Genomic DNA, 13,993 nt, shown 5'->3' with positions numbered 1-13,993 from the left:
AGCGCTCTGCTGAGAAAACCTGGCCTGTCACCCTTGCAAGACCGTGTCTGTGTGTCTGCAGGCTGGTTATCTGTCTTGCCGCACCTGGATTCCAGGGCTGCAGTGCACAAGAGCAGCTGCCATGTAGGCATCTCCCAGGCTTGCTGCCTGGTGCCCAGCAATATCCTTTCTGGATAACATCTAATGAAATACTGCTTCTCAGCATGCCAGCCAACTTATTAGGACAGGTAATAAGGACCGTGAACTTCCGCATCAGCACTGGCTTAATGAAATCTATCCTTCATACGAAGTCTTGATCAATGATTAAAGAAATGGCACCCAAATTATCCACCTTGTGCCATGAGCCCTGCTATAAATGCTGGGGGAAGAAAACCACACCGGCAGGCTCCTATCCCCAGCCAGGCTAAGCAAGCCACCACATGTCCTTTGTTTTGATATCAGAGACCTGGAAGGGCCCACGGGGCAGGTGGAGGGAACCCCAAGAGAGGAGGTGTTGCCTGCCACCCACCCCAGCCTGGGCCAGGTGGGCAGCGGGCCAGTACCTAAGGGACGGTCCTCAAGCCCATTTGGAGAGACAGGAGGACCGCAGCTGCGCACCCTGTGCTATCTCAGGGCCATGCCCCCATCTGACTGCTCTGCCCACCATCCTTCCCACTGCCTGCCTTCCTTTCTTCCCCCTCGCCTCTCTTTCTTTCTTTCCTTTGCTCTCTCCTTTTTGTGTCCCGTCTCTGTGGCTCTCTGTCTCTCTCCCTTTGTTAATGAGATCCTATTATAAGCAGTGCCTTGAAACTTGATTAGCTCCCTTACTAACACATCGTGTAACCCCAAGAGAGTGGACATAACCCAAGCCTTTCCCTCTGATGATGTCACAATGGCCTGCGTACGGATATGCCACTACTGACTCAGCCATGCCCTGGTCCATTCAGTGCCCACCTCCACCCCCCGGCCCTGCCAGAAACCCCAAATCCTATGGAACTGGTCCCTGTGTCTCTTGCAGGGCCCGTTCCTGAATGGAAAGTTGCAGGGTCCAGATGTGATCCAATCTTTCCACACTAGGTAGTATAGGGAGCCAGCTCAAGCGAGGGAAAGGCCGGTCTGCACCCACTCTGAGCACCCAGCACCCCCCAAACCCCTGCCCCACAGCCTGCCAGCACATGCCCCCAGGCCACTCACCTTCTGCAGAAGGTCGATTTCTTGCTGCTTGGCCTTGAGGACGGCCAGGGCTTGCTCATGCTCCAGTTCCAGCTGTTGCCGCCGCTCTGCAGCCTCCCGCATGTGCTGTGGGGGGCAGGGCAGGGTCAGGCCTGGTGTGCAGGGGACTGGTTGGGTGTCGTCTGCATGTACAAGTGAGCCCCCCCAGCTCTGACTCAGCGTGGCAGGCACCTGCCCCTCTGCTTCCCCTGGCCTTTTTGGGGTGGAGGGGGTACCCTGACACCAACAAGCTTCTGCCTGCTGTTTTCACCTTTTATAGTTAAAACGCCATGACCGACTAAGCAGAACTAAAGGTTCTCATGCAAAAGCGAATCCCTCTTCTCCCCGTTTTGAAAAAAATCCTCTTTTCTCCCTGTTTTTTGCCAGGTCTTATGCAAGTAACAGCCAAGGGTTACTGACCCAAGATCGTGTGTATTATTTGAACCTTTTTACTGCTATTGAAGTAGCATAATCCTCAAAGGATACTAGGAGGTAGGTGCAAGTAAGTAGCCCCATTCTCGAGGGGGGAACCGAGGCATGGAATGTTCCTTGTTAGTCACACACCTGGTGAGTGGCCATCCGGGACTCAAATCAGCCTCTGAAGGGAGCCCCTGCATCTCAGGGGCTGGTCCTGCCTGCTGTCTCTGAAGACCGCCCCTTGGTCGGCCCCTCTGCAAAGGCCCTGGAGCCCCCCCGGCTGGCAGGGCTGTTTCCCGGCTGTATGCAGACTCTCCTCTGATGATTTCTCACCCAACCAGTGGGAGTTGGGGCCACCAGCACCTCTGGGCCACCAACAGTGACTACCCGTGACCCTGGTGACCCAACTCATGTAATGACACTGTTCAAAAAAGGTGCAACTGTGGACCAATGTTGACACAGGGCAGGGAAGAGTCACACAGGATGTGTCACACACAGGGAGCCAGGTGCACAACTTTCCAATCTAACTTTCATTTCCTTTTTTTTGTTGTTCATATAAGGAAATATGTGCTAAAGGAGACTTAGTGAGCAACATTTTAAAATCTGGACCTTTTTACATAGAAGTCCAGATTCCTTAGAAAATAGGAAGATTTAGCCTCGCCTCGCAGCTGGAAGCAGGTGGCAGGAGCTGAGTCAGAGCCAGTCCCTTCACGAGCCCGCCTGACCCTTCACTGACCCTCAGGTGTGTGACCCAGCACCTGAGGTCTAACCCATGCTATAAAGATGAGAAGCACCTTGACATGGTGGCCATGGCGGGGTTAACACACCTCCCCCCTTGGCTTCAGTTCGTGGGTGATTTATTTTATTATTTCACATTTTTATTGTGTTGTTCCTCTTATTTCTCTTCCCCAGGGGGCATAGGCAGGTAAGGGAGGAGGGCAGAGGGGCAGATTCTATTCTTTGCACCATTTTCTGAAGTCCCCCCACCCCACCGAATCTCCTCTCTTCTAGGAAAGGCCCTGGGGGACAGCCCCACTGTGGGTAGTGAGGTCCTGGTGTGCAGTCCCCAGGAGCGGGGTTCGCGTACATTAGAAAGGAAGCCCTCCTGAGCCCTGCTCCTCGCGCCATGAGTGAGGTCACAGGCCGGGCTTGTGTCACATTCCCAGCTGCAGGACCCTGAGCCCCTCTGCCACCTCCAGAGAGGGGCCCCAGCTGCCTTGGAAGCTGCCATCACCAGTGCCTCGGCAGACAAGCAGCAGTTTCATCGTTGCTATGGAAACTCTCCCCAGGACCCTGTGTCCTGGGAAAACAGAGCATCCCAAAATATGAATAAAACCCCATAAAACGTGGAAGTGCGTGTATATATATGTGTCCCTGGCAATGACAACAGTTCCCACTGGGACTGAGTGGGTCCTTGGTGCCTATCCTGCGCTGGATGGAGGAAAACTCATACCTCCTCCCTCGCCGGGGTCTGCAGCCCGAGGGCCCCACTGCCGGCCGGGCGCGGTCCCAGCCGTGCAGCCCTCCTGGCAGTGCTGGACCTTGCTCTCCGGGCTCTGCACAGCTGGGTCCCATGCAGGCCTGGCAACTTCTAAGGCTCTCTTCGTGATGGGCTCAACTCCCGCCCCCACTGACCCACTGTGATTTACAAACCAGACACAAAGCACTTTTAGGGGCACAGGAACATGCCTCCATGAACGGGCCAAAGAGCCTCCACACATGCTGGGAATTCTCCAAGCCTCTCAGAAGCTTTGGGCATCCTTCCCCACACCCTGCTCACTGACTCAAAGAGCTATTCCTGTGCCCAGTACTGGGATTCTTCCCAAGAGCACAGAGAAAGTTCAGGTGCCTGTTGTCCACTAGCTCTCCTGGGATTGTCAGAGGGTAGATGGGACCATTTGCATGAGGCTTTTAGCTCTAGAGAGGAATATTTCTATTCTGTTTCTTCATTCCTGTTTTTCTTCTTTATTTATTCATTCAACCAATATTTATTGGGACCCACTATGTACCCTGAAGCTGGGGACACACCTTCTGCCCATAGGACACCAGCAGGCACCTTGCCCCAAGCTGTGTCCCCTGCCCCAGCATACGCGCCGGACCCTGAGAGCTGGTTGTATGGCCCTCCCTGATCTGCTCCTGACCCACAGAGCTCAGCCACCTTGCCCCAGTTCCACTCTGCTCTGGCTGCACTGGCCTCCCCGCCCTGCTGGGGCTTCCCAAAGGACGCCTGCAGGGACAGCACAGACAGCACCATGGCAGTGGAGATGTGTTTCTGACAATGGGTCCTGAACAGAGCAGAGGGCAGTCTACGAGCCACACTGCCTGAGTTCGAATCCCAGCCTTACCGCCTCCAGCTCTGTGACCACAGGCTCATGACTTGGGCTTGGTTTTCTTCTTCTGGATTAATTATTCCTTAGCATTATCAATTTGTAAATGGTCAATTAACAACTGGTTAAGTCACTAGTGTTGATAGTTAATTATGAGCCAGAACCTGCTTTGTAGAGGTGTCTGAATATTACATGACTTAGAGTCATCCCTGGCATCTCTTAAGTCCTGTGTCACCTCACTCCCTGAATATAAGAGCCCCCGACTCCCCTCCCCCAGTACAGCATCACGCAATACAGCAGAGGTGTATGCGGGACGCTGAGGGCTGGGACAACGGAGCTGTAGCACGGTGGCAGGAGGAAGGCGCGCTGCCATCATTAGCTGTCCCACCAGTGGCAAACCTCAGAGCCAGCGTACGCCTGAGCGCTGACCCTTTCCTGGCCTGAGGCCACTAATGAGCAGACATTTTCCCCATGATGTAACTCCGGGGCGGGGGGCACACGGGCATTTGGAGCCTCAAAGAGCCACCCTGGTTGGGGTGAACAATCATGCAGCTGTTTAATTATGCTATTATTGCAGCTAATGTTTGCACTTCTGTTTATTTTGGAAGCGGGCACTGCCAAATACGGCCCGTGTAATCTTTATTTAGCTTTGGGGAGGAAGTTATTGGTGAAAGGACGAAACCATTTTCCTCACAACTGAGCTCGCAAACTGCTCCAGGCATGCTGGGGTGTCCTCGGGGTCACGGGAGTAAGGGGCAACACCGCCTTTGTGAGCTCCTCCTTAGTGGCCAAGGTGGCGAGGACTCTCAGATTCAGTGGATGGCAACAGCTCTTAAATTTCTTAGGCTAATGAACCAACGAATCAGAAAAAGCATAAATGTGTAAAAATATATACATCCCCTGGAGGGACGGAGCTGCAGGTTAATTACGATGGATGTGCAGCTGGCAGATGGGCTGGGACAGGGTGTTACCTGTCCCTTCAAAGCCCAGCCCCTCCAGCTGCTGTGCGGTTATCTGCTTCCTTTCTCTACGTAGTGCTAAGAAGGCTGTCTCTGCTCCCCCTGCGCATCCTCACTCCCCACGCCCCCTCTGGTGTTTTGGGCTGCCACCCTCCTACCCAGATGGCCTGGGGCTCCCTGCTGTCAGAGCCAGGGCCCCCCTCTGCCCCAGGGCCAGTCCTCGGCAGCACTGAGCAGGGGCGCCCACCAGGAAATGCCCGGTGGCCAAGGCCAGAGCCCACATCTGCCCGGTGTTCCCGTCTGCCTCTGCTGATCCTCTCCCCGCCACTGGTCCCCAAACACTGGGGTGACCACTGCTCCACATATAATCTTTCCTCAGTTGATGTTATCCTGTAACATGGTGTCGTCACCTGCCACTTACACTCACACTCCCAAATGAAGTCTACACTCCCAAGCAGCCGCCTGCGCACCACCGCCACATGGGTGTGCAGGGGGCATCTCCAGTTCAGTCCATCCGAAATCAAGTTCTCGGTCTTCTTTCTCAAAGTGCCTCCTTCCCCAGGCTGCCCATCTTAGCAATGACACCACCACCCTCTTAGTTCCTCCAGACAAAAGCCAACAGTCATTCTTGATCCCCCTTCCCTCCTCCCTCCACGTCCAAATCTGTAGACAGTCCGTCAATTGGTACCAAGCCCTTTCCCAGATCGGCCCCTTTCTCCACACCCAGGCCATCACCGCAAGGCCAGCCACCATCACCTCTGCCCTGGACCACAGCCAGACCTACTGGGGTCTTCCTGCCCCAGGCCCACCTCTCAGCATATGCGTGCTTGTGATGCAAGGTGAGGCCTTGACACCTGTTATTATGCAGCTCCTCCCCAGCTGAGGCTGACCTCCGTGTGCCAGCCACCTGTCCCGTTGCTCTTGGAGCTGCATTTCCCCCACACCCTTGCCCCTGCTTTCAGGGGATGGGCCAACAGGAGGCACTGAGGTCCAGAAGAGGAGAGAAGCCGGCTGTTTCTCCCTGTCTCTGCTTCCTGGGTGGTCTCTGCAGGTGGCTCTTTCTCCTCTGGGGCTCTAGCTCATCCTGGGCAGCCCCCACCAAGGCCTCAGCCTCTGCCTCCTGGGAACACATCACCCCCATTGTCTCTTCTGCCTCAGAGGTGGTAACAGCTTTCTGCTGTATGTATTCGACTTCCCACCTCTTTTGTGGCCTGTGTGGCCAACCCCTGCATTGAAGTCCCTCCAAGGAAAACACCTGCCTTTCGACAGGAGCCTGGCTGAGAGACTGAAGGAAGTGGATGAAGCTAACTCCACATCGCATCACATTTCTAGCTTTCTTCCAAACAGAATGCCTCAGAGGAGAATTAAGTAATGGGGGGAGGGGACGGTGTTATGTTTTTCACTTGAGTTTTTCAGTTAGATTCAAACCTAATCTCATCCAACCTGTTTAAACAATAGCAGCATCTTGAATTCTGCCCAGGATATCATCCTCAGCCTACTCTCAGTCCTGTGTTTTTGGGGAATAATCCTAACCTGTAGCTCTAGGATGGAATCTATGCTCCTCTGGCTACATGAGCACAAAGCTGGACCCATGGGACACAGTTCTGACGCATTTGCTGGAAATCTTGGGGAAGAAAGAATCATTCTGTTCCTTGGGTGCTGAATTGGCAGGGTACAAACCAGGAAATGTTGATTACCATCTTTGACATAACTTGGTGAGAGCCCACCTTGAACTGGGCAGACATAGAAGAGAGCAGAGACAAAGGACAAACAGAGACTAATCTTGATAGCGTCTGAGCACCTTGATTCAGCCTTGCCTGAAGCCCAAACTCTCTCTCAGATTTCCCACTTTATAAACCAATGATTTCTCTCTTTTTCCTTAAAACTATTTGCTATAGATTTGGGTAAACTTTATCCCAGATTGTCATAACTTTTTTTCAAGAGCATTTATGGCTGCCACAAAGTTTAATTCTTTCAGGTCTCATGTTATGCTCTGAAACTTCATGATTTTTAAGTCTTGTCTCTCAAAATAAAGTGCCAGCTGGTGGATCATGACAGCTTTGGGGCAGTTTCAATTTCTTGTTTGCAAGAAGAAACAGCCAGAGAGCCAAAGGAGTTCTCCAGAAATAACTGACACCTTCTCAGCAGCAGAAAGAGCACAAACTGAGGTTCAGGGAGTCAGGAGTGGGATGGGGTGGAGTCAGGGTTCTTGGTCTCCACACGAGTTATAATGTCAGAGGGGCTCAGGCAGGCCTGGTAGGTACCAGCTGCTCCCTCTCTCCAATGGCCAGGAACAAAAGTGCTAACTAAGATCAAAGTCCCTGGCAGCAAATCATCTTATTCAAGGACAATAACCTTCTCCCTCTCTCTGCTTGAGCATGAGCCCAGCAATAGAACCAGCCAAGGGTTTTCACTGAAACTCTGGGCTGAACGGCCAGTCCAGAGGGTTTATACAGAGGCCACATTTAAACCACCCTGGAACCTATCCCTACTGGGACAGAGCCAGGAGATGACACTCAGAGTTCAGGGCTGGGGCTGGGAAGGGGTGGCGGTGTGGAACACCTGCACTGTACCTCCTGAGCCCACGTGGGGGCCACAGCAATTAAGCCCTCATTGGCAGTTAGTGTAGACTGTACAACTGGTGGACAGAAACTGTGTCCTTCTCAGTCCGACAAACAGATCGCTGCCACAGGTTTCCCAGAGACTCCTGCCAAGGGACCCTCTGGGAAAACTTTGCCCAAGGGCAAACATCGTATATGACGTTTACCAAGTCCTAGAAGTAAGGTTGTGCTAAGTATTGACACATAGAACCCATAGAATCTTCCTTTAAGGCAGGTAATATTTTTATTCCCATTTACAGAGTAGGAAACCCAGGCCCAGAGAGGTTAAGTAACTTGCCCAAGGTTGCCCAGCTAGGAAATGTTCAATCCAGAACTTGAAATCAGGGGACTCAGCTCCCTGATATGTGCTCACATTCTCTATAGGAGGCTTCCTATGGGACCTTCCCATATTTTCAGGATGTGCTGATATTCAGCAGCCTTTCTGCAAGACAACCAAGGGAAGAACCTTTCTGCAGTGCCCTGAAATGAGAATCCTCTGGAGTTCTCGGGCCACTGAACATGCTCTCCCACAGCCACGAAGCTAGCGGCATGCCGTGGGGCCACTGAAAAGAGCCATCCGCATTTCTCCTGGTAGGTGATTCCCATCATCATTCTTATAACTTCCACAAATCCTCACGTGTCTGGCTGTCCCTGGGAGCACTAGGGGCCCACGCCTTCTCATAGGGTCTAAAAACCCCAGCATTCACCCCAAGACCACTTCTGCCAAATTTCTAATATTTGGTTTCCACTTCCTTTTTCAAATGTCTTCCTGACTGCAAGGGCACATGCCACATTCCACGGAAACATTCCACATCTGAAAAGTACTAAGGATTACATACCACAGCAAAAAATACCAGTCTAAATGCTCTGCCTGGGGCAGGGTTTATTTTTAGGGCGGTGATATTTATAGCTGGATGTCGACATTAACACCAGCACTTAAGTAGCCTACAAATGTCAAGATGCTGCTTCCCGGGGGTAGCTCAGAGGTGACACGGAGGGAGCAAGCATGGAACCAACTGAATTCTCTCCTTAACGTTAGATCAAAAGGAGATTTGTCTTCTGCTCTGGATCCTGTCCTGCCTGGACAAAGAAATTAAGGAAGAAGTGATCTCCCTTAGGAGGTGTTAGCAGCAATACTGTTTTCATCACATGCACGGGAGCCAGAATGCGCCATGGAAATAATGGAGCATTTCTGTGTGAGGTTTGCTCCTATGCAACATCTGCTGGAAAGAACACAGGCACGTGCTGAGTTCAGACACAGGAAAGAGGAGGCATTAAAGCTGTCTGTCCTCCATGTCCTCTGACTTCCTGCCCCATCTAGGGGAGTCATTCGTAATGAGTTAGATGTGCCATGTCTGGAAGCTGACATATATTTTAGCCAAAGTATCTCAGGTGCTCACACTGGAAATAAGTAGGAATTTAGGAGCCCCTTTTACAAAATCCTGGAACTTTCCTGATTCCTGAGTTTTCTTTAATCTGCTGGGCCAGTCTCCTTCTTTCTCACCTGACCCTGATGGGTTACAAAAACCCAGGAATAGGGCATCCATCAGGAACAGGGTGCAATTTTCATCCTGCCCCTGTGGTCCCCACAGCCTGGCCTGAGGGTACAGTCAGCCAGACCTGCCACAAATGCGTGCCCACCACACGCAAGCTCTGTGCTCTGGGGAGAGGAGTCGGCCTCTCTGGGCCTCAGTTTCCTTATTTACAGTACACAAGTGAACAACTAAACCAAACAAATCATGTGTTGTTGTTTTTATAAGAAAATGGCATAAAATGTGATAGTGACTGGAGGAATGGTGGCTCCTTACAATCAGATGGTCAGGAATGGTGTCACCAAGGAACAACAAGAAACCAAGACCTGGCTGACCGGGAGCCAGAAATACAACATGCTGAGGGAAACAGCATTCCAGGTGGGAGAAAGAGTGAGTGCAAAGGCCCTGGGGTGCACACACATGTGGCATGATCCACAAAGACAGACAAGGCCGTGTAGCTGGTGCAGAGTACAAGGGTGTTATGGTGGGAGTCAGGGTGGAAGGGAGAAGCAGGGGCAGAGAGCACAGGGCCCTGCAGTAGAGTCTAGATTTTAATCTGGGCAACAAGAAATAATTGGTGGGTGTAAGTAGCATAGGGACAGGATGCAAGTTTTGCTTTACGAAGGTGGTTATGGCTGCCGTGCATGGAACAGACTCTAGGTCTCAGGTTGGGTGTCCCAGCAGGCCTCTGCAAAGCTGGCAGCCTCATGCTCTTGGCCGCTGTAAACAGGTGGCTTAGCAGTGACTAATATCACTGAACAGACTGACGAATATTCTGTGTTGTCACTCTTTCATTCAGCCCACAAACACTTTCTGTGGTCTTGCTATGCAGGTATCTGGTGGGGACACTGGGGATTTATTGATAAGCCACAAAGATATGGAGCCTGCCCAGGTCATGCTTACAGTCTCCTGGGGGTGACAGGACAAAAGCAACCCACGTGGCAAAGACAGCACATGCGAAGACCCCACGAGAAGCCTGAAGGGAGGCAGGGTGGCTGAGTGGGGCGCAGACCCAGCTTCAAGACCTTCAGTGCTCTGGCTCCTCTGGCCCCCTGACTTCATCTTCTTTCTATTCTGGAAATGCTGGCCTCCCTGCTGTTGGTCGAACGAGCCAGCTGCCCACCCCTCTGCCTCAGGACCCCTCCTGTCACCCAGGTCCCTGTTGAAATGTGGCATTATCAGTGAGGCCTCCCCCAACCACCACACGTAAGAGAGCACTTCATCACTCTTTATCCCCCCACAAAACCTGTCACTACCTGATACGTATGTTGATTTGTCATTAACTCTCTGCCAGCATCAAGGGCATGGATTGGGTGACTTTTCTCCAGCACCTAGAATGTGGCCAGCACATATGAGGTGCTCAATAAATAGCATTGCATGAGTGTGCCTTTAGGTGAAGATTCAGTTGGTTTTTCCCAGAGAAATCACAGGAGGCCGTGGGAGGAGCATCTGGGAATGCACTTCCTCTTAAATTCAGTATAAATGGCCACACTTTTCTGGCTGTTTTTAACAAAGTACGCAACAGCCCCTCACTGGGTGGCAAGGGCCTTGGAAAAGAATCGGTGTGGGTGGACTCCTTATTTACATAAGCAATTACAGACCATTAGAGAAAAGTCTACAGTGTCTTTAGCTAAATTGAATTATCAGTATTGAGACAAGTGGTATATCAGTGATATTTGGAAACAAAAAGTCAACATATGAACATGACCAAGAAACTGATTGTCCGTTCAGACTGAATGCACTCGGGCACAGCGCCAGGGCTGTAATTACACCACGGCAGCAAACCACACACGTTCTTAGTTTCCTGGATGTTGCGTCCCCTTTGCCCCCAAAAGACTTTGAAGCTGGTGTCAGGTGGAGGCCATCCAACTCAGTGGATGGCAGTCACTGGATGTTCAGGTGAGCAGATACCACGGCCACTGTGAGCATCACACTGTCTGCTTTATACCCTGTCTTCTGCCCAGAGCGGATCCGTGTTATGGGTCATCTCAGAATACTCTAGGGTGGGGCAGGCCAAGTAATGGCCTCCAGGATGTCCACGTCCCAGTCACTGGGACCTAAGAACAGGTGGCATTTAAAGGGGACTCTGCAGATGGGATTCAGTCCAGGAGGTCGAGATGGGGAGGCTGGCCAGTGGCCAGCACATCAGAGTCCTTATCAGAGGGAGCCGGAAGCCCAGAGAGAAGAGATGTCAAATGGCTGACTCAGCAGGTAGCAGAGGAGGCCATGAGCAGCCACAGAAGGGACAAGGCAGGGACAGCGTCCCCAAAGCCTGCAGAATGAAGGAAGCCCTGCTGACACCTCGGCTTCAGCCCTGAAGACTCGCTCTGGGCCTCCGACCCAGACTGTGAGAGATGAACTGGTGCTGTTCCAGTCTGTGGCAAGGTGGTACAGCACCCATAGCCAACGAACCCGGGGGTTTCTCAACCTTGGCGCTGCTGACATTTGGGGTTGCTCGATTCCTTGTCTCAGACTGTACTGGGCATTGTAGGCATCCCTGGCATCCGTCCACTAGATGGCAAAAGCCCACCCAAGTCATACCCGTCAAAAACGTCCCCTGGAGGCCAAAGTCACCCCATGGAGAACCCCTGCTCCATGCTGCGCTTCATAATTACTGTAACCCAGCAGGCCCTCAGCAAAGCCCCTGACATGCCCAGGGCAGCCCATCCTCCACTGGTCCGCCTATCACCTACTTTGTCCCAAGCACTGAAGGGGGAGCCTTGATAGGTCACCGTTTGCGTGGTCAGAGAACTCACGGTCAGTGATCCAGGTGGTTGCTGAAATGAATATTCCTGGGGGATAGGGGGTGGAGGAATCTCATTTCTTTAGGGTTATGTTCTAAATCTGTGAGCTAAGGGGGAAAAGCAGTATAGTCAGAGTCAGACTCGGCCCTTCCCTTGGAGAAGTGAGCACATCTCAGTGAGCCCCCAGTGCTGGGCCCTGTCCGCCCTGCTGGGAGCCACATGACGAGCCTGTTTGCCTCCAGGGCCACTGCTGGGAGAACAGGGCATCTGTATTTTTAAACTGAGATGCAGTTCACACGCCATAAAACTCACCCTCTTAAAGTGTGCACTCACAAGTTTCTGTGAACTCACAAGGTTGTATTCCCAAGAACATTCCACAGCCCCAAAGAAACCCGGTATCCTACTCACCCCAGGCCTCCAACCATAGCCTGCTTCTCTCGAGTTCCAGCTGTTCCCCCCAAATGAGCTCTGGAGGGAATTAAGACCACGTCCTGGTGGAGGAGGCGGGGGCTGCATACAGGCCTCTCCATGTCTGTGCCCATGTAATGCCCCCAGCAAGGTGACATAGGCATCATGTTGGAGGACTGCAGGTGATTATTTTATTCTCTTATGTTTTAAATTTTTTCCTACGAGACTCCAATAAAATTTTAACACTCAAAAACAGAAACAAAGAGAGAAAGCCAAAGAATTCACCCAGTTTAACTCAGTACCATTGGTAGCAAATCAATGCCCCCATTAAATATTGGAGATTGCAGCTCATTGGAAATGCACAAGGAGGAACAATTCCCTGCACCCTGAGGAAGTACTGTTCTGACTTAGCTATTCTTTTGTAGCAAAGGTCATTCAACATCTGAGGAACAGTTTAAAATGCATGAAGTTTGAAAAACCAGTCATGACATCTCTCATCATCCCTCAAGTAAACTCAATTTCTATCCGGGGTGCTGCCCACCAGCTCTTGCTCAGCTATGTTTAACATTCTAAGAAATGGAAACACATGCTTGCTTTTTCTGGATCACTTCCAGAAACATTCGAATTTTGTTATTTATCACTTTTCATATCATAAAAAGGGTAAAAACAGCCCCAAGAGTCCTGGATTTTGATGATGCCTTCAAGAGTTTCAAGCACTTTCCACTTGGGAACTCTGCAGCCCACCCTCCCATGCTGACAAAGGAGAGCAGGTGCAGCACCCCTCCCTACCTTTAGGACTTGTTCTAGGTTCTCCAGCTTGGCTTGGAGCTGGTGTTTCTCCTTCACGGCCAAATCGCGTTCTCTGGTCACGATGGCAAGGGTGTACTTAAGCCGAGCATGCTCTACTTTCACCTACAAGGATGGAGAGAACAGAGTCAACAAAATCAATGTAGAAACAAAAGAAGCAGAGGGACAATCAGGATCTGATGAGGTTATTCGAGCGCCTTGATCAAGCCATGCCTGAAGCTAATGCCTTTCCAGTTACTTGGGCCAAGAGATACCCATTGTTTGCTTACAGCAATCTGAATCATTTTCTGTCTCTTTGAACTGAAACTCCTAACAGATACAAAAGTGTTACACAAATTGTCCAAGATACTAACTCTTCTGTCTAAGAATTTCACCCCTACCTTTGAAGTGGTATAAAAATGGCAGCAAGTCTCCATATGAATTAGAATGATGGGTACTCCAATAGCCTCAGAAACCATGTCCATTCTCAGACCACATCTCTCTTTGATAAGAGGTTACTTCACTTTATTCACCATTAATTTTCATGGTGCAGCATATTTTTGCCCAACAACAGACTTTTAATTTTTTTCTTCTCTCCTTCCCAAATGTTACAATGCAAATTACGGCTTCAATAACAGACTGTCACAAAGTCATATTTGTCAGCTATATAAGGGCCCTTTCTGTTTCTAACACTTTACGTACAGAGTATTAGTTTAACCTGACAATTTCCATGGCACCAGAAGAAAGGAAGACACCCACTTGGCATTCGTGAAAGGAACAGGGTTATGGGGAAGCTGTTATTAAGAGGTCGCGGAGAGGTCTGATGCCTCAGGAGTATCTAATGCCATTTTGCTACGGCGTGATGCATCAGCTAACCAACTCAGAAAAGCATTAAAAGTTCCAGGTGGAAATGTCATGACCTGTCTGAACTAAACAGTCCTCACACGTGACCTCAACTGCAGGGGTGGCTAGAAGCCACCACGTCTCATGTTCTGACTAGTCAAGAAAAGTGGATGGGGATAATGTTCA

At 51.0% G+C, this 13,993-nt stretch overlaps 1 protein-coding gene across 18 annotated transcripts in view; it reads right to left on the bottom strand.

Annotated features, from left to right (window-relative positions):
* Positions 1–13,993, bottom strand: part of RIMBP2 (RIMS binding protein 2) — a 185,531-nt gene that overhangs the window by 66,037 nt on the left and 105,501 nt on the right. For 14 of the 18 annotated variants that reach the window (XM_036921824.2, XM_036921825.2, XM_057491476.1 and 11 more), the window contains 2 exons: positions 12,968–13,090; positions 1,174–1,278 (listed from right to left, as the gene is read on the bottom strand). In XM_036921824.2, the coding sequence (XP_036777719.2) occupies positions 1,174–1,275 (102 nt within the window). In that variant the 5' untranslated portion in view covers positions 1,276–1,278; positions 12,968–13,090. Of the gene's footprint in view, positions 1–1,173; positions 1,279–12,967; positions 13,091–13,993 lie in introns of those variants that run through there. The other 4 variants (XM_057491478.1, XM_057491479.1, XM_057491480.1 and 1 more) reach the window with 2 other exon arrangements.

Source organism: Manis pentadactyla, chromosome 14 (assembly GCF_030020395.1).
Source record: "Manis pentadactyla isolate mManPen7 chromosome 14, mManPen7.hap1, whole genome shotgun sequence".
NCBI lineage: Eukaryota > Metazoa > Chordata > Mammalia > Pholidota > Manidae > Manis > Manis pentadactyla.
Note: the sequence above shows the minus strand (reverse complement) of the source record. Positions and strands in the feature narration are given on the sequence as shown.